Source organism: Silurus aristotelis (genome assembly GCF_946808225.1).
Source record: "Silurus aristotelis genome assembly, chromosome: 1".
Lineage (NCBI taxonomy): Eukaryota > Metazoa > Chordata > Actinopteri > Siluriformes > Siluridae > Silurus > Silurus aristotelis.
Genome location: NC_139574.1, coordinates 8,902,232 through 8,928,848, shown reverse-complemented (window position 1 = coordinate 8,928,848; position 26,617 = coordinate 8,902,232). Strand labels below are relative to the sequence as shown.

The window sequence follows — 26,617 nt, the reverse complement described above, 5'->3', positions numbered from 1 at the left end:
GTTCGGTTCATTCATTCGTTTTGTGTAATCGTAAAATGAGATGTGCACATCACAGAAAAAAAACAACAGCAAGCACTGTGTTTCCTGAGCGAATCAACAACTAAACAAAAAACAATATATATAAGGCAGGAATAAAACACTGTTTTCAATGATGATGAAGCACAGTTACTGTTATTACATCATTTTTACTGTACATTTATGGTATTTGGGAGACGCCCGTGTCCAGAGTGTCTCACAAACCGCTTTGAAGTACTTTAATAATGACCTGCATTACGTACAAGACAATTTAGATTCAGCAATCATGTTGTATAACAGATAAACAGTCCCTTTCGTTGCTTTTTTTTCCATAATGTTTATAACCTTTTGATAAAAGAGGTACATGCTGCCCAGATAATGCAAACTTAAGAACTGAAGACTTTCCTGAAGGTGGAAAAACTACTGATCATTTTCAAAACATTGATAATGGAGACTCCTTGACAAATGATAAGTTTCTCCTTCCAGGAGACTTCGCTTTAGCAATAATTATTTTCTTTGTGAAATAACAGCACAAATTTTAATCCAGTTATCATTTCGGTTAAATGATTATTGGAACCTGTTTTCTGAGCATAGAAGCGTCAAGCGAGTGTATTAATACTGTATAAAATGTAATTTGACGGGCTCTGATCGTCAGAGCAGCTTATAGAAGATTAATCAAGACATTAAAACCTGAAAACTTGTGTTCTAGAAAGGTATCAAAGTTGATATATTCGGTTCCATGTACTTGCTGAACATCTCTTTTCAGATGAACTCTCCTTTGCTGTAATAATTAACGCCATTCTTTTGGAAAGGCTACATTTTTGAGTGTGGCCATGAGGATTTTGCGATCATTCATCGAAAAGTGCTTCGGTGAGGAGGTTTGAGGTTCAGTTGTTGTTCCAGTTAATTCCAAACGTTCAGTGGCGATGAGTTAAACAATAAGGATACAAACTAGACCAACGTGTTCTGAAATTGCAGATGATCTAGTAGAGCAAGGTTCAGCGCAGGGTGAGACTGGGTTCTGCAATGAGGGTGAACATTTTTGTGCACAGCTTCACACTGTAAAAAAAAAAATTGGAAGTAGATAACATCTGGCAAGCGAACTAATTCTCTGTGTCTTACATTTCATTGATCCTAATAGATAAAATATTAATGTTAAGATAATTGAAAGATTATCATAATTTGTGCTTGACCAGCTTTTTTGTCACAGGTGTGCATTTAGTATAATTTAGTATATCAGTAAGTTTACACAGTATTACATGGTTTGTAGTACATAGTGTGAGGTTACATTTTCTAATACACTGGAAACAGTTTATATATAAAACCATATAATAGATTTTTATTGACCTTAATATTGATTTTAAAAAATCCTGTTGTGGATGTTTCCTTCCTTGGATTGTAATTAAAAGATTTTTAATTTGTAACTTCATAAAAAAGAAATTACATAAAATTAAATGTTAATAATAACAATTTGTTTCGCACATTCGCTCCTTCTGAGGTAAATAAATGTGTCTAGTCAGCTATTTTTTCAATGAAACAGAGGAAAGAAAGGAGGACATTGCTGAAATCAGTTGAAGTCATTCTCTTTCTTCACAACTCGTATAAATGATTTATTTGTCCAAATTTGTGCAAAACATTTTGGGAACTCAATTGGGTTATGAAGAAGGTCTCCGGAGACTTTTTTTGTAAGTTTGCACCTTACTGTAATTCTCTCAGTGATGTTCCATAAGTGGTAATTGATCGGGGATTGTTTACTGACAGTTGCATGCTATTCGGAAATACAGCATACGGTATCAACAAGTTTTGAGGCTAGCTCTATTCTAGCTCTGTTCTAGCTCTGTTCTAGCTCTGTTCTAGCTCTGTTCTAGCTGTCTTCAAAAGTCCTTCCTTCAGACGCCCCTTAAAACCTGGCAGTAGAACTCGCATCCCTGGGAATGAATTCTCGATGCACAATGCTCGAAAAATTTAGCATTAGCATGCACTCGGTCGAGCTGCAAATCTGCCTTGCTATTTTGTATCATGAAGACTGTTTATACGCTTCAGAGTCGTACTCATACACAAAGGTTTACATCACACTGAAGGAGATCAACAGCCTGGGGAGGAACTTGGCAACAGCACGGCGTATGTTCATATCACACATGAGGATCGCTTAGACTGTGTCGTATGACATGCTGACAATGGCAGCAATGTTGTGGATTGTTATCTGACCATCATCATGCACAATTTGATACATGGTTTTAATATTTTCAGGGGTTCAGCTAATTGAAGGTCTTTCTGATCTCTTGTCGTCTTTCAGTGATGTGCTTCCACTTTTTCAAGCAACTCAAAACATCGAATGACTCTTGCAGAATTGTGTCATGCCAGTTTCATGCAGAATTTCACATTTGCTATTCGTTTTAACTTGCTATCAATGATGAAATCGCAGATGTGATAATGCACGTGGTCAGAATAGCACTAGTTGCACAGCTCCCGATGTACACAGGATTACGTCTTTTTTTGGACTCTGAAGTTTGGTGCTCCCTTTGATTGTGCAATTCCAGCCTTGTGCAGGTTTACAATCTCGTCCCTGACGTCATTTAAAAGCTCTTTGGTCTTTCCCATGGTGGTTGAGAGATTTGAATGGAAGGGGTTGATTCTTGCTGGTTATTATAGGATCAAATACAAATTAATTTATATATAATATTTTTGTTTCTGGATATGTTTGATATTCTTTATTATTATTATTTTTTTTAAGAAAAAAAAAAAGATAAAAAATTACATTGATCAAAATTAAACTTAGCTGTGCATATGCACAGAGAAAATAATAAACAAAACAATTAGCTGATGTACTAATTAGATTTAAAACATGGTCAAGTTGACAGCAACGTTGAATATCAGAAGTAAATGTCTTGCTTAAACATCTGTTAAGACTAGTCAAAGCTTCATATTTTGTCATTTGTGCTTGGCCTAATTCAGGAGTACCTGATTATACTTTATATTTTGCAGAAAATGCACAGAAATACTTGCTATCCTGATGATAATAATAATATATATATTATAAAATTCTGATATTTCCCTCTTTGGATTTAAAGGTCTGCCACCATAAAGTTCATGAATAGCTCCATATTCAGTTGGTCTTGTTTTAATGAGACAAAGCCAAAAATAAAAAATAAAAAATACAAATGAAAAAGAATAGTGGAGGATGTTACAGAAAACTAGACTTCCTTCACAACTTGTACTGTTCAGGATTTGTTTATGCAAATCTTTTTGTAAACTCTGTTATGAAGAAGAGGATTTTATAAGGTTGTGCCTGTTATTAAACCAGTAATATTTCATAACTGGTCATTCTTTTGCTTCAGGTGTGCTCAAATTGACTGCTCTTGTGCCTTGTTAACTGACTGGTGAACATCCTGATATACAGTATTTTTAAAAAATATTTGTTGTGAGAATATGAATTTAAGTTTGGTCTTATAGTTTAACAGTATACTCAATAAAAATTAAATATGATCATATGATAAAAAATCATTTTGTATATCGATCTAGTTGAGGCAATTATTCTCGGGTACAATTTATTTTATTTTAGCCTGTGCAGATCTCTAATTGAGAGGCATTCACTTCAAACTGGTTTTCCATCATCCACAGACTTTCCAGTCTCCAAATATAAAAAAAATGTAAACAATTTTTCTTTAATGCTTTCCATTAGGAGATTACACTGCAATATTAATTTGAGCAAAATGTAAGAAAATTCAGTTTTTTATTTAAAATTAAATATTTGTTTTTCTGAAACAATTTTACTTTGATGGAAAGGTAAAGAAGAAAGAAAATAAAGTTAAATTAAGTTGTAATTGAGTTGTAGGTGAAATAGTGGTGACCTCTTGCTATTGTTGATACCGAAGAAAAAAATAAAGGAGAGAAGAGAACTAGTGAAGAGCTCATTAGCAGTGTCTGTATATTTTTTAATAAACCCCTTAATACTCACACACAGCTCAACAATTGTATTAACTGGGACCTAGAGTCAAATGAGTGTTTAATATTTGAAAATTAAATAATCACAAGAAATGAATGCAGCTCCTTTTAAAAGAAATATAATTCGGAAAAAGTGTATATGTGTATAAAAGGGTATCAAAGCAATTCATTAGGCATCAAAGTGAAATCAGACTCAGATGTTATGTGAGGTGGTCTGGGTTGCAGTCAAGTCTTCCTATTCATCTCAAAGGTGCTCCGTAAGGGTGCGTTCAAGATGCAGGATACTCAAGCTCTTCAACTCCAACCCACAACCATGTCTTCATCTCTTTCTGAGGCTGGACCATGTTTGGGCCTCTTTGTTTTAGGGATGGTAACAACCAAGGAATTTGTGTACAGTTGTGTGTTTTAAACTATATGACCAAAAGTGCCCTGGATAAACAAACAATTGCCCTAAAAAGGTATTCTGTCCAAAAATGAGTAAATTAGCTCAAGCTATTCAAATAGACAAAAACAAAAGCATGTACTCCAGTCTATGGAAAGGAGGAACATTTTTATTTTAATGAAGACAACTGAAAAACTTTTTTTTTTTTTTAAATAAACCAGTGTGTCTAATGGTATGGACAAGATTGATCACATTAAAGTCCGTATAATTCAAAACATTGAAACTTATATTTCTATAGGTCTATAATAAAAGCTCATTTAAAACCCAAAACAATATTTAAAATGTTACATGTTCCCTATTAACATTATTAGAACAGAAACAAACAACTGAGATGTGTTGTTGATACAGATGGATCCTTCTATCAACCTTTTAGAGTCTTGAGCAAATCTTGTGCTTCTTTGTGAACCTGCAGGGAACCAAAATATTAAATTAAGAATATAAGAGGGAGGAAAAACACTAAACAGATGAAGTATTTAAATACAGAATAAAAAAATAAAAGAAAACATTGTGTTCATGCCATTATAGTAAAAACAATCAACTAACAGCATCTTACACTGTTTTATTAATCTTATTCTATGGCTAATTATTGAATATCCTTACTGAAAACTATCACCAAAGCAAGAAAATGAAAGCAATTAAAGTGTTGCAGCATCATAATTGACCAGTAGATGGCTGAGTAATGCGTATCTGAGCTCCTTAAAACAGAAGAGGATCAGAAGTAGTGGAGAACTAATGGCTCAATTTGGAATGCTTTTTGTGTGTTTCATTTGCATTTAAAAAGTGCTCACAGTGAAGCAAATAAGTCTTTCCACAAGAGATAAACAGTATCATGCAAATGTTTTAGGCAGTTGTGAATAAATGCCTTAGAGAGAGAATACTTTCAAAAAATAAGTGTTCATTTATTTGTATCAATTACAATAATGAAAAGCGAATTAAACAGAAGAGAAATCCAAATCCAATCAATATTTGGTGTGACCACACTTTCAATTCTTACATTGCACACGTTGTACACTAGTAATAAAAAGTCAGTGATTTTGTAGGCTCAGAGTCAAGTGTATTAACTAATGATACCAAGCAGGTGCTAATGATCATCAATTTCATATGTAGGGTGAAACACAGTCATTAACTGCAACAGAAACAGCTTTGACTGAGCTGTGGCTTAAAACTGGGTGAGGAACAGCCAAACTCTGCTACTGAGGTGAGGGTTGTGGAAGACTGTTTCAGGTCAAACAATGACATGACTGTGCAGAACAACAAGACAGGGTAGTTCTACTGCATCAGCAAGATCTCTCTCAGGCAAAGATTGAGAAGCAGACTGTGGTCAAAGGATGTGCTGTTCAAGCCATTTTGAAAAAGCACAAAGATGTTGAGGACTGTAGGTGCAGTGGTCTGCCAAGGAAACTTTATGCAACAGATAAAAGACACATCATGCGTACTTCACTTGTGAATTTCCTATTGGGATAATCAATCAATCAATCAATCCATCAATCCATCACAGGCTACGACCTTTGGTTAGTTCTCCAAGATGTTTGGAACAACCTTACCGGCTGAGTTCTCTCAAAAACTGTACCCAGAGAAATTGATACTGTTTTGCAGTTAAAGTGTGATCGTACCAAATATTAAATTGATTTGGATTTCTCTTCTGTTCATTTACTTACCATTTTATTAATTTATTCTATTATTTTATGTCGAGCAAAAACAAGGTCATTTTTTTTCAGTAGTGTAAGATTTATTGGGTTTTGGAGACAAGGTGAGGGAGGCGAGATTGAGATGGTTTGGACATGTGCAGAGGAGGGACATGGGGTATATCGTTAGAAGAATGCTGAGGATGAAGCCACCAGGAAGGAGGAAAAGAGAAAGACATTTACAATTGTGGCATTTAGCAGACGCCCTTGTCCAGAGCGACACACAATAGTGCTTGGAGTCTCTAGCAATGAATAAATGTACACTGGTACTCTAGATTACAAACTTAAGATAAAGACCAAGGAGGAGGTTTATGGATGTGGTGAGGGAAGACATGCAGGTAGTTGGTTTGAAAGAGGCAGATGTAGAGGACAGGGGGGTATGGAGACGGATGATGCCTAATGGGAGCAGCCGAAAGAAGAAGAAGAAAAAGAAGGACACGACCGTGGTGGGTCTCATCAGCAAAAACGATGAGTCAGCATGCATAGAGGAGGTGCACCAGTTAACAGCCTGGTGTGGAGCCAACAACCCGTCTCTGAACGTTGACAAAACTAAAGAGATGGTTGTTGACTTCAGGAGAACACAGAGTGACCGTTCTCCACTGATCATCGATGGATCCTCTGTGGAGATCGTCAAGAGCACCAAATTCCTTGGTGTTCATCTGGTGGAGAACTTTACTTGGTCGGTAAACACCAGCTCGATCACCTAGAAAGCCCAGCAGCATCTCTACTTCCTGAGAAGGATGAGGAAATCTCATCCCCCCCCCCCCCCCCCATAAGGACAATTGAGAAGATCATCGGAGTCTCTCTCCCCTCTATCATGGACATTTACACCACACGCTGCATCCGCAAAACCAACAGCATTGTGGACGACCCCACACACACTCTTCACCCTCCTGCCATCAGGGAATCGGTTCCGAAGCATTCAGGCCGTCACATCCAGACTGTGCAACAGTTTCTTTCCTCAAGCCATCAGGCTTCTGAACACAGAACTGAACTAAAACTCGCACACATACACTCAACTGTGTGACTGATCTGTACAACCCGGACTCAACACACACTCGTACTCACTTCACACATCCATGTCTTCAGCACCACCCATATTATATCACTTTATTATACACACTGTTTACATGCTGTTTTTGCACAACCCCTTTTGGTTACATTTAGTTTAAATACAATGTTCACTGCAGTGTGTAATATACAGCAGGTTTACTGGCGGTGCTATTTTGTGTTTTGTGTATTCGTCCTACGCTGTCTTGTGTTGTCTTGCACAGTTTGCACAAGGTGCACCTTATGTGACGAGGACACTCACTAGTCCTGAGCGTTGTGTCTTCCGTTATGTAGCTTTATGTTGTTTTATGTAGCACCAGGGTTCTGGAGGAACGTGGTCACATTTCAGCTATTTATGGTTGAAATGACGATAAAAGCTTCTTGACTTGAAGAATATATGAATAGTATGTCATGCTTTCTAACAATGTATATTTAGTTGTGAAACTTCAGTGAGATGTAGAAATCCCTCTCATCAATTATTGAATGTAATGCCTTAAACACTGCATACCAGTTAATAAGTAAACAATCCTTCTGAAGAAACCATTAAATGTTCACTCCTCTGTTCATGGTGGAAAACTGTTTCTAACGAAGACCATCTTTAAACGCTAATTAGTTGTCCCTTCACAGGAAACACCCCAGCATTAGATTATTACACGTGTTGAGGTGAACGAGTTGCTGTAATAGAAACCATAACCTTAGAATAGCCACAGTCAGAGCTGCTGTTATAGAAAATCAATGAGCAACCTTCTGACCAATCAGATTTGGCATTTGGCATCAAAAACAAAACTGCCCCGTGTGTGCTCTTACCTGTTTGTCCTCTTCTGTAACGACAGGATAGTCTCGTGCTTTGTTGAGCCAAAGAAGAGCCTTCTCCGGGTTCTTGAGCATCATGTATGTCTTCCCAAGCATCAAAAGATTCTTGCTATAGAAGTTTGGATCCACTGAAAAAATAAGTGAAGAAGATGGGGTAGGGGGTTACTGTAACGCTTTATAATATGTATTAATGTGGGTATAAATGATCGTAAGTGTTAATAAAATATGTCGGTCCTGTACCTTCCTCAGCTCGCAGAAAAAACGCCAATGCCTAGCAATTAAAAAATACATAACATACAATAATAAAGTTAGAGTAATAATTATTCACCCGTCTTTGGAGCAAAACAACGTTAGGTTTTCATATTAATCACAGCTCAGCAGGGAGAAACTGTTCCCTGGACATCTCAAAAAAAGTTTGTCAAGTCATGCTAGAGACTCAGTGAAGAAGTTCTCTGGCACAATGAGACTAAATCTTATCTTTGGGACAGATGGTGGAAACCCAAAGTTCATTGTTCTAAAAACAATTTATTCAGTGAAGCATGGTGGTGGTAGGGCCAAGTTGTATGTATGATTTTCTTAAGCAAGGACTGGCAAAGTGGTCAAAAAATATTAATGCAAGCTTTGCACAAAATTTGTTCCAGTCTGCAATACACTTGAGACTGGCTGCAGAGGTTCAACTTCCAACAGAAAAACATATATTTAGCTTCTCTGTAGTGCTTCAACGCTAAGAATTAGAATTAAACCACCAGCCAAGAAGTCCAATCCGGTTCCAAAATGTAAATCCCAAACCGTGGATTAAAAATTTTTCCTCTAAACTATTTTCATTAGGTAGATTTTTATTTCCATATTAAAATGTGAAAACTGTGCACGTGTCTCGAGAAATTTCTGCTTCCCATTTTACCTCTTCGTAAGTAGAAGTTGGCGGGGATGCGAACAGAACCGCTGCGACTTTACGCTGGTACCACGGCAATTCAGCAAAGGCAAAACACCTGAGCAAAGGAAATACAATTTCAACCAAATGGCAGACTCGTTCATTTGCGCCGTATTCAAACGATAGATCGGTTTCCTCATCCAGCAGCTTGCACTTACCAGTGACCCAGGATGTGGAAAGAAGTGGCATCCTTCGGATTTAGCTCAAGAGCTCTCTGTAGAGATGATGTACACATTCCTTATAAAATTATCCATCTAACTTAGGTATGATTTGAATTTTGCATAAAGCCAACCCCCAAAAATATTGGCACCCTTTATGAAAAATCTAAACGCGCCAATGATATCGTTTGCAGGGGTTGTAATGTTGGTATAGTTCTAGTTGAATACTGCTTTTTCCACACACACACAAAAAATGTCTTACTTTTAGCCCAAATATTAACTTTGTAACTCTTAAATCAGAGAATTTACAGGGTTACCAAATGTGTTTAAGAAAATATTATTTTAAGGTTTTTATATATATATATATATATATATATATATATATATATATATATATATATATATATATAGAGAGAGAGAGAGAGAGAGAGAGAGAGAGAGAGAGAGAGAGAGAGAGAGAGAGAGAGTACAGATCAAAAGTTTGGACACACCTTCTCATTCAAAGAGTTTTCTTTATTTTCATGACTATGAAAATTGTAGAGTCACACTGAAGGCATCAAGGGCTATTTGACCAAGAAGGAGAGTGATGGGGTGCTGCGCCAGATGACCTGGCCTCCACAGTCACCGGACCTGAACCCAATCGAGATGGTTTTGATGCCTTCAGTGTGAATCTACAATTTTCATAGTCATGAAAATAAAGAAAACTCTTTGAATGAGAAGGTGTGTCCAAACTTTTGGTCTGTACTGTATATATATATATATATATATATATATATATATATATATATATATATATATATATATATATATATATATATATATATATATATATATAGAGAGAGAGAGAGAGAGAGAGAGAGAGAGAGAGAAGACTTGGCTTGTTTTTGCTTGTTTTATTAAAGTAAATTTTTTTTTTTTCGTGTGTGTAATTAATAAAATGTGTATTTGTTGTCCACAGCATGAACAACTTACCTCCAAATGCTCCTTAATGATTAAGGAATTTCCAATTTTAACTTTGATCCCTTCATAGTCTCCTAAATCACTTATGCAAACAGCATACCACTTGAAAAAGGAAGATTTTTTTTTACAAGTTAGAGATTAATCAATGAAAGTAAAAATAAATTAATCTAACACTAAAAAGGCACATGAGGTACTTTATGTGCAGCAAAGCAGGCTTCGTTTTTCTCTAGTGCTTTGTTGGCGTAGTTGAATGCATCGTAGATGAGTTTTTTCTTTTGGTCAGCAGCGATGTTGGGCAGCAAAGCGAGGTCCCGGGAAGATCGAGCCAGTCTCCACAGGAACTCTGCATCATCACTGACAACAGAAAAGCCAAAAAAATAAACCCACTCAAACAGAAAAAACACCATCGATTCTGTCTGTACACCTTACAATTAATGATTTATAGAAAAAATGTATTTTATTTGTAAATATAAAATAAGGGTAAAAATCTTTTTTATTATTTAAAAAATATAAAAATATAAAATAATTCTTCTACTGATACCCCATGTCCCTCCTCTGCACATCATCTCAATCTCGCCTCCCTCACCTTGTCTCCACAACGTCCTACATGCGCTGTCCCTCTAATAAACTCATTTCTAATCTTGTCCATACTCGTCACTCCAAACGAAAACCTCAACATCTTCAGCTCTGCTACCTCCAGCTCCACCTCCTGTTTTTTACTCAATGCCACTGTCTCTAATCCATACAACATCGCAGGTCTCACCACAGTCCTATAAACTTTCCCTTTCATTCTTGCAGATACTCTTCTATCACAAATCACTCCTGTCACTCCTCTCCACCCACTCCACCCTGCCTGCACTCTTTTCTTTACTTCTCTAACACACTCTTCATTACTTTGCACTGTTGACCCCAGGTACCTGAACTCCTTCACCTACTCTCACCACAAATCACAATATCATATTTGGCTTTTAATCATTATTCAAAAATACATATTTTAGTGGCGACACCCAAGTTACAACCCCTGCCACAGACCCACGATCTTTCTTTAAGTCTTAATAAATTCATCTCATAAATGTATTTTTTTTAGCAAAACTTTTTTTTTTTTTTATTACTTCTGATATTACTTTGCATTTTCGACCCAACCGGTCAAGATCAACAAGCTGTAAGCATGCGAAAACGGCTTATCGATGTCCATAAACTTTCCCAGGTCTTGAAGTCGGGTTTCATGAATAATTCCCAATCAGGGGTCTGTCTATTGTGTTATATAAGTAACCGAAATAAATAACAGCATGCACTGAATGCTTGTTTGAGCAGCTTTTTTCATTGCTGCCAGCTCTGAGGGTACTAAAGGACATTGCCTGCAAGTAACACTCCAGAAAGATACTAGAAAGTCTGAATTGGTTCCTATCAGAGAAGAAGAGAAAAACAGATTACCTACCTGTCTTTATATTGCAGCAGCAGCTGGTAAAGTTTCTCTGTTTCTCCACAGCTGTACAAGTAGTCGGCTTGTTCTACAATTTCCTCAGCTTACACAGAGAGACAAAAAGGAGAAGTTGGAGTGAATGATATTTTCCTGTATTTTCTTTCTCCTGACATGTTCTGTACCTAAATGTAGGTTATGTGTACTGTTTGAAAAGCAGGTACCTTTGTCAAGTGCAAACACTGCAGTTGCACAAGATGCTCTCCACAGTGTTTTATATCCCAGATAAGATAATGGAGGTAAAGCGATGAGTAAGGCGGCGTTCCGAGTCTAATGTTGGGTTAGAAAACAACTATTATACAAATATAACAATTATACAAACAATCAATTACAAACAACATCATATAAAATTATTTCCCGTCATAGAAGAGCTTGTTAGGAAGCTGCCCCCCCCGAAGCACAGAGGGTTAAGGGCCTTGCTCAAGAACCCAACAGTTGCAGCTTGGTGGGGCTGGGACTTGAAACTTTGACCTTCTGATTAGTAACCCAGAGCTTTAACCAGAGCTACCACTTCCTATGATCAAATTATTTGTTTTTAATCATTATATATATATATATATATATATATATATATATATATATATATATATATATATATATATATAGAGAGAGAGAGAGAGAGAGAGAGAGAGAGAGAGAGAGAGAGAGAGAGAGAGAGAGAGAGAGAGAGAGTGTGTGTGTGTGTGTGTGTGTGTGGTGGCTCCAGCGGTTAAGGCGCTGGGTTACCGATCGGAAGGTCGGGGGTTTAAGCCCCGGTATCGCCAAGCTGCAACTCTTGGGCCCTTGAGCAAGGCCCTTAACCCTCTATGCTCCAGGGGACTCTTACGAGAAAAATAAATCAAGGACCGTGACGTCGGAGCGACGTGGGGCCGCCTTCCCGTGGGCTCACCACCTGCAGGAGGGACCGTAAGGGACCGGTGCTGAGAGGATTGGGCAGCAGTCGAGGGCGGGGGCCTTGACAGCCTGATCCCTGGACACGGAGAAGTGTCCGGGGAATCTGCTTAGACTGCTGCCCCCGCGACCCGAATTACGGATAAGCGGGAGAAGATGTGAATATATATAATGAATGAATGAATATATATAGAACACATCTCTTTTCTTCTTCTGTCTATCAAGAATGAATTTGACAAATAAAAATTTTTATTCAATGTCTGTAATATCATTTTATTAATATATTATACAGGGTTATTCAAGAATAATGAACCGATATCATGACGCATTGCTTTAGTTCTCAAGCATCGTCATGGATTGAGTCAGTGACCATTTGAAAGAGGAGTTATCTAAGCTGATTGTGAGGATAATACGTGTGACTTGGCTGGAGTTTTGTTTTACTTTTCCTTAATAAAATATTGCATAAATGAAAATCGGTTCATTCTTTTTTGAATAATTTATTATTTGTTATAGAGACGGATGATGGCTTCCACCGATGGTGATTTTTTAAATGCACGACAATGCCAAAAGAAATAGTTGTGAAAGGAAGGAGGAAGACAGTGAACAATGACTTTCTTGGTAGGCTACTGTTTAGATACAAGCCGTGTAACAGACACTGTCTTTCATTAAAGCCTGTGTAAAGTTCATTAGTTTCAGTGTAGACACCTGCAGCTTATAGACAGGTGCAGCTTATTTATGTTCAAAATAAAAATCTTTGTAAAATTCAGTGGGTGCGGCTTATATTAGGGTGCGCTTAATAGTCCGGAAATTACGGTAGGTTTTTAACTCAATGCAAATAGAGCAAAGGTGAAATGTATGAAATAGTTTTCATAGTTTACTTTCTGTTTGTTATACAGAGATGATCACGTTCAAAAAGCCATAGTTCATAGTTTTTGGGATCCAGCAATGTTCTATTATATTATTTTCTTTATACACTTAACACATTTGGGTTTATGATCAGAAGATGGACATTATATATATATATATAAAAATAAAATGCTGCTTTGGGAAAAGCGCTATAAATAAATAGCGCTATACAAAATAAAGCTGAACTGAAGAAAAAGAAAAAGAAGAAGCAGAAGATTTTAAATTTGCCATTTAAAATTTAATTAAACTAAATTAAATTAAATAGACGCGCTTTATACCAAAGCCTTGGATTCTTTTTTAATAAATAAGAAAATGGTTAAAAAAAAAAAAGAGAGTAAAATAAAAATAAAAAATAAAAATGACTGTGATAGAACATTTCTTTCTTTAAAAATGTGTTGATTAGATGTTTTAGGAAGACTTCTTGGCAGAAAAGACTTTATGTAAAAACTTGAATTTGTTTTTAATTTGCTTTTCCCCCTTTTTTTTTAAAACAAATGTATTCTAATGAATGAATTTTTTTAGGCATTATTATTTTTTATACCTCATAAATAATACAAGTTATATTATAATTATAAACAATTTACAATACAACTTTACATACATACACACACACACACACACACACACACACACACACACACACACACACACACACACACACACACATATATATATATATATAATGCTGCTTTGGGAAAAGCGCTATAAATAAATAGAGAAGATAAAGAAGATAAAGAATAAGAAAAAGAAGAAGAAGATAAAGAAGAAGAAAAAGAAGAAGAAGATAAAGAAGAAGAAGAAGATAAAGAAGAAGAAGAGGAGGAAGAAGAAGAAGAAGAAGAAGAAGAAGAAGAAGAAGAGGAGGAAGAAGAAAAGAAGAAGAAGAAGAAGAGGAAGAGTGGGAAGAAGAAGAAGAAGAAGAAGAAAAAGAGGAAGGGGAGGAAGAAGAAGAAAAAGAGGAGGAAGAAGAAGAAAAAGAGGAGGAAGAAGTAGAAGAGGAGGAAGAAGTAGAAGAAGAAGATGAAGAAAAAGAAGAAAAAGATGAAGAAGAAGAAGAAGAAGAAGAAGAAGAGGAATCAGCCTGCTAAGCTGTTTGGTTTGCCATATAAAATTTTATTAAACTAAATTAAATAAAAAAATTTTAATAAAACGCATTAACTAAACAAAATAAAAAATATATATATATAATAAAATAAAGATTATATAGAGTGTAATGTAAAGGCTCAGCCAGCTGTCCGGATGTTTCTGAGTTAAAAGTCTTACTGAGGTCACACTCTTCCGGAAGAAGCCGCAGTGTCGCCGTGTTATTCCGCTCGCCAGACGTGTGAAACCCCGCAGCGGAGAGACAGCGGCCATGTCTTCAGTCCCACAGAGTCCCACAGAGTCCCACAGAGAGTCCGGGAGAAGTGCGGCTTCTTCCCGCTTTACTGCCCTTTAAAACCTCCTTCTATTACAGTCTACCGGAGAGCACTTCCGGTAGGAGTAGCATTCTAAAATAAAAGTTCAAATAAATTCAGCCAGGTTTTGTCGTTGTTTTAAAAGTATTATATTGAAAATGATTAAACAAATACAAAAATAAAGCTGTAGAAAAGTAGAAAAAAAAATTATCGGTAACATGTTTTTTATTCTGCGATATAAAGGATGCAGGGGATATATATATATATATATATATATATATATATATATATATATATATATATATATATATATATATATATATATATATTTATATATATATATATATATATATATATATATATATATATATATATATATATATATATATATACAGTACAGACCAAAAGTTTGGACACACCTTGTCATTCAAAGAGTTTTCTTTATTTTCATGACTATGAAAATTGTAGATTCACACTGAAGGCATCAAAACTATGAATTAACACATGTGGAATTATATATGGAATTATATACATAACAAAAAAGTGTGAAACAACTGAAAAATGTCATATTCTAGGTTTTTCAAAGTAGCCACCTTTTGCTTTGATTAATGCTTTGCACACTCTTGGCATTCTCTTGATGAGCTTCAAGAGGTAGTCACCTGAAATGGTCTTCCAACAGTCTTGAAGGAGTTCCCTGAGAGATGCTTGGCACTTGTTGGCCCTTTTGCCTTCACTCTGCGGTCCAGCTCACACCTAAACCATCTCGATTGGGTTCAGGTCCGGTGACTGTGGAGGCCAGGTCATCTGGCGCAGCACCCCATCACTCTCCTTCTTGGTCAAATAGCCCTTGATGCCTTCAGTGTGACTCTACAATTTTCATAGTCATGAAAATAAAGACAACTCTTTGAATGAGAAGGTGTGTCCAAACTTTTGGTCTGTACTGTATGTGTATCTTCTTGTTCTTTTGGCTTCTACCATTAGGGGTCGCCACAGCGGATCTATCTATCTATCTATCTATCTATCTATCTATCTATCTATCTATCTATCTATCTATCTATCTATCTATCTATCTATCTATCTATCTATCTATCTAATCTATCTATCTATCTATCTATCTATCTATCTATCTATCTATCTATCATCATCATCATCATCATCATCATCATCATCAACAGTTTTATCACTGATTTACATTATGATGCCCCCTACTGGTAAAAGATAGATAGATAGATAGATAGATAGATAGATAGATAGATAGATAGATAGATAGATAGATAGATAGATAGATAGATAGATAGATAGATAGATAGGGAAGGGATGAAACAAGGATTGGAAAGAAACTAGAAATGAAAGCAGGTAAAATAGAATGAGAGAAAAATAAAACAAAAATAAAGAAAAGAAAAGGAAGGTAGTAATGGAAGGGCCAAAAAAGTATACAGAAAGTAAGAAAGAAAGAAAGAAAAAAGAAAGAAAGAAAATACGAATTAAGCAAAATGCTCTCTCAGCGTCCGCTCTGAAGGAGCCGATTCACAGAGCCGATTCGCAGAGCCGACTCGATGGTATTCGACACATCTTTGTCCAAAAGTAGGCGTGGTTTAGACCGGAACTCGGTGACTCTCTGGTGTCGTTCGGTGCCGGTTGTGGACTTTGGGTTTATGTATTTTACAGTCGATATGAACCGCATTTTATCGAGGCGTTTTCTCAGACTTTCCAGGTAAGTGAACCGTACATTTAATCCAGGCTGTGTGAATGATTATGTCGGTTTACTGCGAGTTTACCCTCTAATATACAACCTAGTTGCTGCTAGTACAATAACAAACAAAGGGCACTATAAAGGGTGTAGTGTATAAGACAAATAGCTAGCTTGTGTTATTATATTTACCCTACGTAGTGCACATATAAAGGAAGAAAGGCTATTTGGACTTCTACCCAGTTTGCAGCAGAGTGTAAAAATGGCACAAAGCAGGTTTTTCTGGTTGTTTGTTGTTTTTAATATTCTTAAACGTACACAATATTTGCATATAAACAGCAGAATTGTTTTAGTATTAAAACGTGTGTGTTTTAACCCTATTGCTATATTTATCTGGCTCAAATGACTGGAAAGTGCTGACCTTTCCTCTATATACATTCGAGGAAATTGTTGTTTGGACCCCTGTTATAGTTTTCATTAAAATGCATTTAAATGCAATGATTTATTTCAAAAACATCATTATTAACTTTAATATTATATAAGTTATATTATTATATTAATAATATACTTGGAAGACAATGAACTTGAAGAACATGTGACACCTTCATTCTTGAAACACCTTTTATTTGTATTAATGATGACCATTGTCACAAAAAAACTCAAAAAGAAATCAAACCAGACTCAAAAGACAGCCTTTTATTATTTGGGTGACACCGGATACTAAGATGATAAATCATTTATCATCGCCGGTTTCACCGAAGACAATTTTTCCATGGACCAGCGAATGGTTCTGGGTTACTGATCTGAAGTTTGGTGGTTTAAGCCCAGGTATTGCCATGGTGTCACTCCTGAGCTCCATGGGCCCTGTAGCACGGCTAAATCCCCCTGGGATATGCAAAGGAAGAATTTCACTGTGCTGTATAGTACATGTGACAAGTAAAAAGCACCAACAGACATAACTAAACCCAATAATGAGCATATTATATGACTATTAAACATATTATTTCATGTCACATGTAATTAATTATGTATATGATAAAATGTAAATCAATGCACTATAATGCAGAATTAGTAAACAATTATCGGTGCAAAAACAAACCTGATCTAAAAAAGTGCGGGGAAATCGGCTCAGGTGGAAACTGTCTTTTGTAATATGCGAAAGTCAATAAAATGGAAATTTTATTCAAATGATGCAGGGTCCGGTCCTGGTTCATGGCCCGGTGTTTGGGGAAACCCTGCTTTAGAGTCAAACAGTTTTGTTAATTGTAACTAACTGTGTGTAAACAGGAAATTGAGCAGCAGATTTTGATTGATCATTTTCATTTTATGATAGTTTTAACTTTCAATCCGAGACCAGAGTGCAAGCTGTTTGTAGTTTGTACAGTTTTAAGGCAATCCAAGGAAGAACATCCAACACCATCTTTATGGTTTTTGTGTGGTTTCTGATATTATTATTATTATTATTATTATTATTATTATTATTATTATTATTATTAGCTTTTGTTGGGATTTGTGATCATTCAGTGAGATCATTAGTGAGATCTGGTGGTGTTTGAGGAGGTCTGGTGTTCAGTCGGTGTTGGAGATCATCTGTGTTCTTTAGGGATGTGGTCAGGACTCTGTTCAGGACACACAAAAATATGTACACTTCCGATAGTTTAGACTTGTAGTGTATTCACGACCTTTTTGTGCTAATTTGTTGTTCGTTATTTCTGTAGGAAAGGCAGTAGTTTTGTACCACAATATTGCACCACTTGTGAATTATCAGAAACGAAGTACGAGTAATGAATTACATCCTGGGTATTCCTTCAGAGAAAAAAAAAAACCACACAAACGAGGAAAAAATGCTTCTAATATCACTATGTCGTTCATTTGAATCCAATGCGTTTCTAAATTAGTGGAGACGGGAGATGTTGGACTGAAAGCTTGAGATGCAGCAACACGAGTCAGACAGCAGAGACTCGGCTCAGCTAGTCAGGGTTCCGCTTGCTGCTAGTGCTACCTATCATGAAAATTTGAGCTTCTGAAGCTGATCGATTTAAGCATGATGACGTGGTGAGGAAAAGTAAAAGAGTAAAGGACTGCTGTTCTCTTTAGGATTCCTGGTCTTCAGCTGCACACCACTAGTGTATGGATGGCAGCTTCAGTGGAGGACTTTAACCAGGCAAAGGTTCAACTTGGGACACTGAAGAAGGACCCTGGCAATGAGGTCAAACTGAAGATCTATGCCCTTTTTAAACAGGTGAGGAAAAAAAAACGACTGCTTTATAAGCTAAAATTGTTCGGTTTTATAGCTGGTCACCAATATTGTTTAGTCTTTAAACAATAGAACACTGAACTGATTGTGACTAATCCAGAGATGCCACGTATGATTGAGTGCCACTGTAACAGTAACTACATTAAAGTTAGCGACAGCAATAGTAGACATAGCAAACGATACATTTTTAATGAATATAAAAGGTGGTACTGAAGTTTCAAAACTAGCCCGCCACAAATCCCGCTGCTGCTGCCAGACATCCTCCCTCAGACTCGTTGCAGCATCGCTGTAAACTCGCCGATTCGTGTCAAAAGTCTCTGTGGCAGATTTGCCGAGAATTTTACTGTTTGCTCGTCGATCTAGCTTGCTGTTCGTGATGAACTCGCAGACGCGGTAACGTTCAAGTCAGAATAGCACCAGTTGTACACAGGTTGATGTCTTTTGGAACACCGACTTATGAAGGTCAGCGCTCCCTGTGACTGCGCGTGCAGCCTTGTGCTGCCATCTGTTGGCGTGTTACAAAATTAGTCTAAAAAACTTTTTATACCACCTCATATCCTTAGGAAGATTTTGAAATATAAAAGCTCTTCAGATGAAGATGTAAAGAAAGAATGGACGTGAATTTCACCAGACGCATGTTTGTAATATTATTGTGAGCCAGCTAGCCAGATATAAATCAAGTGTGACTTCACTTATTCGAGCACAGATGAACATTTGCCAGACTACCCAAAATATCACTTATTTAATATAACATTTTATTTATAAAACTGTTGAGCAAAGGTCCCACTCACAGTCACACGAGTGGTTACACTGAATATCAGCGTGCTGTGATTATACATGCAGTTAGATAAATGCATTATGATCCTATTTCTGCTTGTGTGGTATTGCTACATTATTAAATATTCCTAAAACCACTACTGATGAGGATGATGATAATGTTGGTATGAGTCTCTCAATATTTATCTGTCAGCTTCTCAAGTCCTCACTTATTTGACTCTTGTGTGTGTGTATATGTGTGAGACCAGGCAACACAGGGACCCTGCAACACTCCAAAACCAGGAATGCTAGACTTTGTGAACAAGGTAAAGTGGGACGCCTGGAAGTCTCTGGGTGCTTTGGCGCAGGTGAGCTGATAAAATGTGTTCGTTTAATTGTGTGTTGGTTTTTTTTACACAGGAAAACATAGAAAGCAGAATCTCCTCAGTACCACAGAGGAAACAGTTGGTTTTGACTTGTTTTTTGACTTGCAGATAATGCTGTTAATATTGGATGGGTTAAATATGAGGTAAACTTTGTGAATTGATTGGATTAGAGTTAAAATTCTACTGATTGGTAATGTTGAAGAAAATTCAGGCCAAACACGAAGGTGACATTTTGGTGTAATTTGTGTTGCTGACATACTTTAGATGTTTAGTTTTTTTTAAATATATATATAAAATGAATTATTATTTACTTTTATTAAAATCTTTGTGTACAATAAAAGTTAAATTGTGTAACCAGGAAATTTAGCATGATCGCCGTTTTGTTGACATTATCAACAGTTCACTGATAAAGACTTAAGTAAAGCAGCTTATAAAAGAATGTACAAGTTGGTTCCTTATACTTGTAAGTTTGTCCCTATTGAGTGAACCAGTGGCGATGGTGGCAAGGAAAAACTCCCTGAGATGGTATGAGGTCCTGATCTGGCTGGCATCAAATATCCATTAATTATAGTTCCATCTTTTGTTAAGGTGTACAGTGATATTCGATTAAATGCAACCTGTGGTCCTGAGCTGTTTTAGTAGATTATTGATATTATTTACAGTCAAAAATCTATTCTCAAAGTTCTTGTGTTGCTCAGTAATTTCATGTCTCTTTAGGCTTCAATTAAAGAGAACTCCATTAAGAGGTAGGGCATCAAGATGAATCAGGCAGATCCAAGAGAGGGACAGGAACACTGGTTGCTGGTACCTGGATTTCCATGAGATGAACATTGCATCCACAAGTATTGCGATAGTTTAGGCAGGTCTGGAGAGCAGGTTCAGGACCACAGATATCTCAGCAGTACAATGTGTAGCTTACCAGAGTGAGAGAAAGAAAAACAGACAGATTAATCGTACATGTTTAATGTACACACTTGAACATTCCTCTTGTTTAATGTCTGCTCAGGAGGACGCCAGACAGCAGTATGTGGTCCTTGTTTCATCTCTGGTGGCTGCTGAGGGACCTCCAGTAACAGCAGCAGCTTCACCCACCGGAAGTGAAAAAGCCTTCCAGACGCTGCTGGTCACCACAGAGGACGGCATCACCACAATACGACTCAACAGACCTCAGAAGAAGAACGCCATCACTGTGGAGGTGCGATCATGGTGGTAGGCCACATACACCAGGAGACCTACTGGTCACTGTTAGTAACTACAAATAAATATTTACACTATATACTGCATATATAGTTTAAAGAGCATATAAATATATACACTACTGTATATACTACACAACAATGATTTAAAACAATTATACAGTAGGGCCAAAAAGGTCTGCTATATTCTCAGAATAGTGCAGAATTATGGATATGAAATATTAATTCTTGATTAAAGTGTGTAAAAAGTAAGTTTGTCTTTATTTGGAGAGAGAGAGATCGACGCTCAGTCACGCTCTTTCTTCTGGGAAGATGTTCCACAAAATTTTAGTGTGTGCTTGTGGAGATTTTTGCTCTTTCAGCCACAAGAGCTTTAGTAAAATCAGGTACTGATGTAGGTGAAGTGAGGAGGCCTGAGGTGCAGTCAGAGATCAGAGCTCTATAAGATTAGAGCTGTAAAGCAGGCCATCATTGATCTTCCACTCTCATGTAAGCCATATCCAATTCATATGCAGAACATAAATAGTAAAGTAAAAAAAAAAAAATTTATACAAATTTTTCAAATTATGATAGTAAACAAGTTACTAATTTAATGTCAGATAAGTTACATTTATGATTTTTTGCAAAAAAAAAAATCTTCTCTAATTCTTTTTGCATATTGCATACAATGAACTATTTGTTTTGCTCCAGATGTATAACGAGCTGATGGAGGCTCTTGATCTTGCTGGAAAAAATGACTCGGTCATTACAGTGTTCACAGGTACAGCACACTGGATTCAAGTGCACCATGTTGACCTGTTTATATATATATATATATATATATATATATATATATATAAAAACAATCTAAATATCTTTAAATTACTGATTTTATCCCAACAGGCAGCGGTGATTTCTACTGCAGTGGCAATGACCTGAACAACTTCACTAAAATTCCAGAGGGCGGTGTTGAGAAGATGGCTAAGGATGCCGGCGAGCTCCTCAGGCAAGCGCCGAGTCGGTCTGATTTCTTTCCATGTGTGTTAGCCGGGAGTTCGATATTAAGAATTGTTCTTACGCAGGCGTTATGTGAAAGCCTACATTGACTTCCCAAAGCCTCTGATTGCTGTCATAAATGGACCAGCCGTGGGGATTTCTGTCACTATACTTGGCCTCTTTGATGTCGTCTATGCTACAGAAAGTGTGAGCTGGCGTTTCAGACTTGACACCACCATAAAAAAATTAATATATCCTTTTTTTGTAGCTGGTAATCATTTGAATTAGATTTGTGATGAAATAATGTTTTTTTTTTTCTCGAAATTTCTTCCTTAGGCAACGTTTCACACCCCTTTTAGCAATTTGGGACAGAGCCCTGAGGGCTGCTCGTCATACACCTTCCCTAAAACGATGGGAGCTGCAAAGGTATGTTGTTGATAGAAACACTGAATGAATGGTAGTAATTCCACTGAGGTTATGTATGTGGCACAAAAGAAAAATCAAGTTATCTATATGTATATATACAAATGACCAGGCATAACTTTATGGCCACCAATCAAGCATAACATTATGACCACCTGTGTAATATTGTGTTGGTTCCCCTTTAGCAGCCAAAACAGTCAGGACCTGTCATGCATAATTACATTTGCCCTTACAGTCCAGCCTTCGCTCCTCACGTGCATCAATGAGCCTCGGCCGTCCATGACCCTGTCGCTGGTTCTCCACTGTTCCTTCCTTGGAGCACTTTTGATAGATACTGACCACTGCAGACCACGAACAGCCCACAAGAGCTACAGTTTTGAAGATGCTCTGACATCATGTCTAGACATCACAATTTGTCCCTTTTCCAACTCAAGCAAATTCTTGCCCATTTTTCCGCTTCTAACACGTCAACTTCACTGTTAAAATATTCACTTTCTGCCTAATAATATTCCACCCACTACACTAACTTGTGCCATGATGAAGAGATAATCAGTGTTAAGCACTTCAGCTGTCGTAGTCCATACACTTTGAGGTTTTGTGCATGCTGTGACCCTTTTCTCTTCACTATGATCATGATCACTGTCATATTGACAGAACTGATTTTTTTTCCCCTCACCATTCTGAATAACCAGTTTCTGAAATATTTAAACCAGCACATCTGGTGCCAACAGTCATGCCATAGAAAAGTCACAGAGATCACACTTTTTCCTCATTCACATGTTTTTACATTAACCGAAGATCTGTGTCAGCATGTCCCCAACCCTAACTCTTAGACAGCATGTGTGTTTGTGGGGCAGTAAGGGGTATCCCTTAAATCTCCAGGATATTAATTTTCGAGCCTAAACTCAGGTTACTGTCAGTGCGGAGTTCTTGATGGGTTTCCTCTGGGTTTTCCGGTTTCCTCCCAAAACATACCAGAGACCGGTGTTCTGTCTATGATGTATTTCCTCCTCACACCCAGTTTTCCTGTTATAGGGTCCGAATTCACTGCGACCTTGACCTTAAAGCTCTTACTGGAAGCGAGCGAGTTACAATTACAGTTCAGGAAACAGGAAATTGGGTTTTTGCATAGAAGAAAATGTCAAAGTAGCGCACTCTTTTGAATTTTTGAATGCACTAAATGTACCCAAAATGCTGTAAGCTGTTTTCAAATGAATTGTCTGTGTTCTTTGTGTGCAGGCCAGCGAGATACTCTTGTTCAATAAGAAGCTGACTGCTACACAGGCGTGTGAACTGGGACTCGTGACTGAGGTTTTTCCTGACAGCAGCTTTCAGTCTGAGGTCTGGACCAGGCTAAAGGCCTACGCCAAACTGCCTCCAAATGTAAGCAACAGAATGATTGAATGAATATTATCACAGCAGGGGTGTACAATCTTTTCCACAAAGGGCTGGTGTGGGTTTTCATTCCAACTATTAAGTGTGGACGCGATTCGCTTTTACACAAGAACGCAATTTTTTAAATGCACTTTAAGTGTGTGCCAGAGGTCAGCTGTGGTCATTTGCATGAATAAATAGAACTGGAATGTTCCAGTTTCCTGTCCTATCTATTTCTTTCGTCCTCTCCTCTGTTTCCCTTCCAATGACCTTTTCTTTCTTCCCTTTATTATGTTATTTTTAGAGGTTGATAACTGGTTGCCGGAAATATCTGCTATTGCCAAAAATCCATACCGGCTTCCCGTCTGCTGTCATTACGAGAGCGGCCTCTAGAGACACCACGTGTTTGTTTTTACACATGAGACTGCATGCTGCATGGAGAGCTCACAGTGCAGGGACAACTCTATATTATATTAAGGATTTTTGTATTTATTATATGATTTATATTTATTCATTATTATTTCTGGACTATAAGCAGCTACTGTTTTCCCACGCTTTGAACCCTGCGGCTTATACAATGGATGGCTAATTTATGGATTTTTCCTTGGTTTTTCCCGGTTTCACAAACTTCAAGCCAAAAAACTGAGCCCCATAACATTAGACCAATTAGCCAGACAGGTTCAGGTGAACCAATGAAACTCTTTATATTAAATCAGATGCGCTCCCACTGAATCGGGCCACACCACATCCATATTTATTTGGATGTGGTTCCTCTGACGTTTGACCTGCCGCTCACTCGCACTTTCTGATTTTTAAATGCACGACGATACCAAAAGATAAACTCTCGAGAGAAATAGTTGTGAAAGGAAGGAGGAAGACAGTGAAAAATGACTTTTTGGTAGGCTACTGTTTAGATACAAGCCGTGTAACAGACACTGTCTTTCATTAAAGCCTGTGTAAAGTTCATTAGTTTCAGTGTAGACACCTGCAGCTTATAGACAGGTGCAGCGTATTTATGTTCAAAATAAAAATCTTTGTAAAATTCAGTGGGTGCGGCTTATATTCGTGCGCTTAATAGTCCGGAAATTACGGTAATATATTAATTTGTTATTGAGCACATTTTCATTATTCTGTACTTTAAAAAATAAATAAAAAATTCAGTAATTTTTTACATGGAGTGTTCTGTATATTTGTTTTTTAATAAGTATTCATTTAAAAAACTATTGGTTGATTAATCGGGTATCGGCAAGTACGATCCAACCTGGATATAGTTATCGATAAAATCCACTATTGGCCAACTTATTTTATTGGATTACAAGTTCATTTAGTGTCTTTGTATCATATACATATGTCATGTACTAGAAATATATAGACAATCAAACAGTAATAAACCCAGTAACAGTTTTACACTGTACTAAAATTATATTCCCAAAAACCGTACACACATTATTGCTATAGTTCTTATATTTTCTCTCTGTCTGTAAAATGTCTGTAAACTATTTAATATTTTGTAAAATTATTATTCAGGATTTGCAGAACAGACACTGATCATACACACACCTTTCACGTTTCTGATCGTATCTTCTGTTTCCTCAGTCTCTGGCTCTGTCCAAGCAGCTGATACGTCAGGTGGAGAAGGACAAACTCCACGCTGTGAACGATGCCGAGGTGGACAGACTGATCGAGCGCTGGCTCTCTGATGAGTGCATGCAGGCAATCATGAACTTCTTCCAGGGCAAGGCTAAGCTGTAACAAGAAAATATTCTATTAACCCTAGATCATGCAGTTTCATTTACCTCCTGTTTTAACAAGCACAAGCTTTTTTGTGGTCAGTTTTTTCAGTACAACATAAAGAAGGTGAACATAACCAGTGATTAGCTGTGAGAAGAAACATAAGTGAGGAATATGAAGCTTGTGTCATTCATTTTTAATCATTATTCAATTTTTAATCCACTCAGTGACAAGCACAGATTTTTTCCACACACAAGTTTCTTTGTCCACTTCAGCTACTGTATTATTGTACATATCATCGCCATCTAAACATTGGTTCTTCTCTGAAGATTTGTTTATATTGCGAGGTTAATTAGTCATTAACTAAATTATAATTATTATGTACTAATTAGCTACTAAAATGAAAATATTTTTCCACAAAATGTTTGGAAACTGTGGCCATATCAGAATGATACAGATAGCGCTGTATTACACATCATTATGTGGTGTGAATTAAGTTTTCTAATATGTTGAAATATTAAAAGATATTCCTGATAGACAACTTTGATTGTTGTTTTTATAAAATGTTCACTGCAGAAATAAAGTTTTAAGGCAATGACTGTACAGTTTCAGTGTTTACTTTAACTAGAAGTCCTTAACCCAAAACCCCATAACCAGAGGTTTTTAACCAGATACCCTAAATCTAGAAATTCTTCACTCAGAGGTCTTTAACTACATTTCCTGTAACCAGAGGTATTATTCAGAAACCCTTTTAATCAGAGGTCTTTAACCAGAAAATACCATAATCAAGGTTCTTCACCCAAAAAGACCATAACCAAAGGTCTTTAGCCAGAAAGATCATATTTAAAGGCCTTTACCAAGAAAACAAAACAAGTGCATTCACCCAGAAAGCCTATACTTGTAGCAGCCCTTAGCATCGATATACAATATAAACAGAGTCTCTATATAGGTGTAAATCATTTATTTTGTCTTGTCTTTGGTTTATGAGCCGTCAGCCTCAACATGAACTATCATTACCATGAAACTTACAATTAAGACAATATATATATATATATATATATATATATATATATATATATATATATACAGTGAGGAAAATAAGTATTTGAACACCCTGCTATTTTGCAAGTTCTCCCACTTAGAAATCATGGAGGGG

The 26,617-nt window shown here is 36.8% G+C and overlaps 2 protein-coding genes across 2 annotated transcripts; one reads left to right on the top strand and one right to left on the bottom strand.

Annotated features, from left to right (window-relative positions):
• Window positions 1-3,933: 3,933 nt before the first annotated feature.
• Window positions 3,934-14,763, bottom strand: rmdn1 (regulator of microtubule dynamics 1). Its single transcript, XM_083548689.1, has 10 exons — window positions 14,540-14,763; window positions 11,644-11,749; window positions 11,438-11,525; window positions 10,194-10,353; window positions 10,012-10,101; window positions 9,040-9,095; window positions 8,852-8,939; window positions 8,191-8,221; window positions 7,945-8,078; window positions 3,934-4,808 (listed from the first exon to the last, which is right to left on the bottom strand). Exons 1-10 carry the CDS (start codon window positions 14,630-14,632, stop codon window positions 4,764-4,766), a joined length of 891 nt encoding a protein of 296 aa, XP_083404815.1. The 5' UTR covers window positions 14,633-14,763; the 3' UTR covers window positions 3,934-4,763.
• A 1,451-nt stretch (window positions 14,764-16,214) lies between these two features.
• On the top strand, window positions 16,215-26,056 carry eci2 (enoyl-CoA delta isomerase 2). The gene is made up of 10 exons (XM_083547572.1): window positions 16,215-16,387; window positions 18,461-18,605; window positions 19,646-19,744; window positions 20,769-20,957; window positions 21,649-21,718; window positions 21,841-21,943; window positions 22,020-22,140; window positions 22,270-22,359; window positions 23,596-23,739; window positions 25,327-26,056. The coding sequence occupies exons 1-10, from the start codon at window positions 16,230-16,232 to the stop codon at window positions 25,480-25,482; spliced, it is 1,275 nt and encodes a 424-aa protein (XP_083403698.1). The 5' UTR covers window positions 16,215-16,229; the 3' UTR covers window positions 25,483-26,056.
• Window positions 26,057-26,617: the final 561 nt, after the last annotated feature.

Coding starts and splice junctions, on each gene's coding strand:
- rmdn1 (XM_083548689.1), bottom strand. CDS start 14,632: ATGGCCGCTGTCTCTCCGCTGCGGGGTTTCACACGTCTGGCGAGCGGA. Junction 8,079..8,190: donor TTTTCTGCGAGCTGAGGAAG/GTACAGGACCGA, acceptor TTATTTTTTCAG/TGGATCCAAACTTCTATAGC. Junction 4,809..7,944: donor TTACAGAAGAGGACAAACAG/GTAAGAGCACAC, acceptor GGTTCCCTGCAG/GTTCACAAAGAAGCACAAGA.
- eci2 (XM_083547572.1), top strand. CDS start 16,230: ATGGTATTCGACACATCTTTGTCCAAAAGTAGGCGTGGTTTAGACCGG. Junction 18,606..19,645: donor TCTATGCCCTTTTTAAACAG/GTGAGGAAAAAA, acceptor GTGTGAGACCAG/GCAACACAGGGACCCTGCAA. Junction 21,719..21,840: donor GGTCATTACAGTGTTCACAG/GTACAGCACACT, acceptor TTATCCCAACAG/GCAGCGGTGATTTCTACTGC.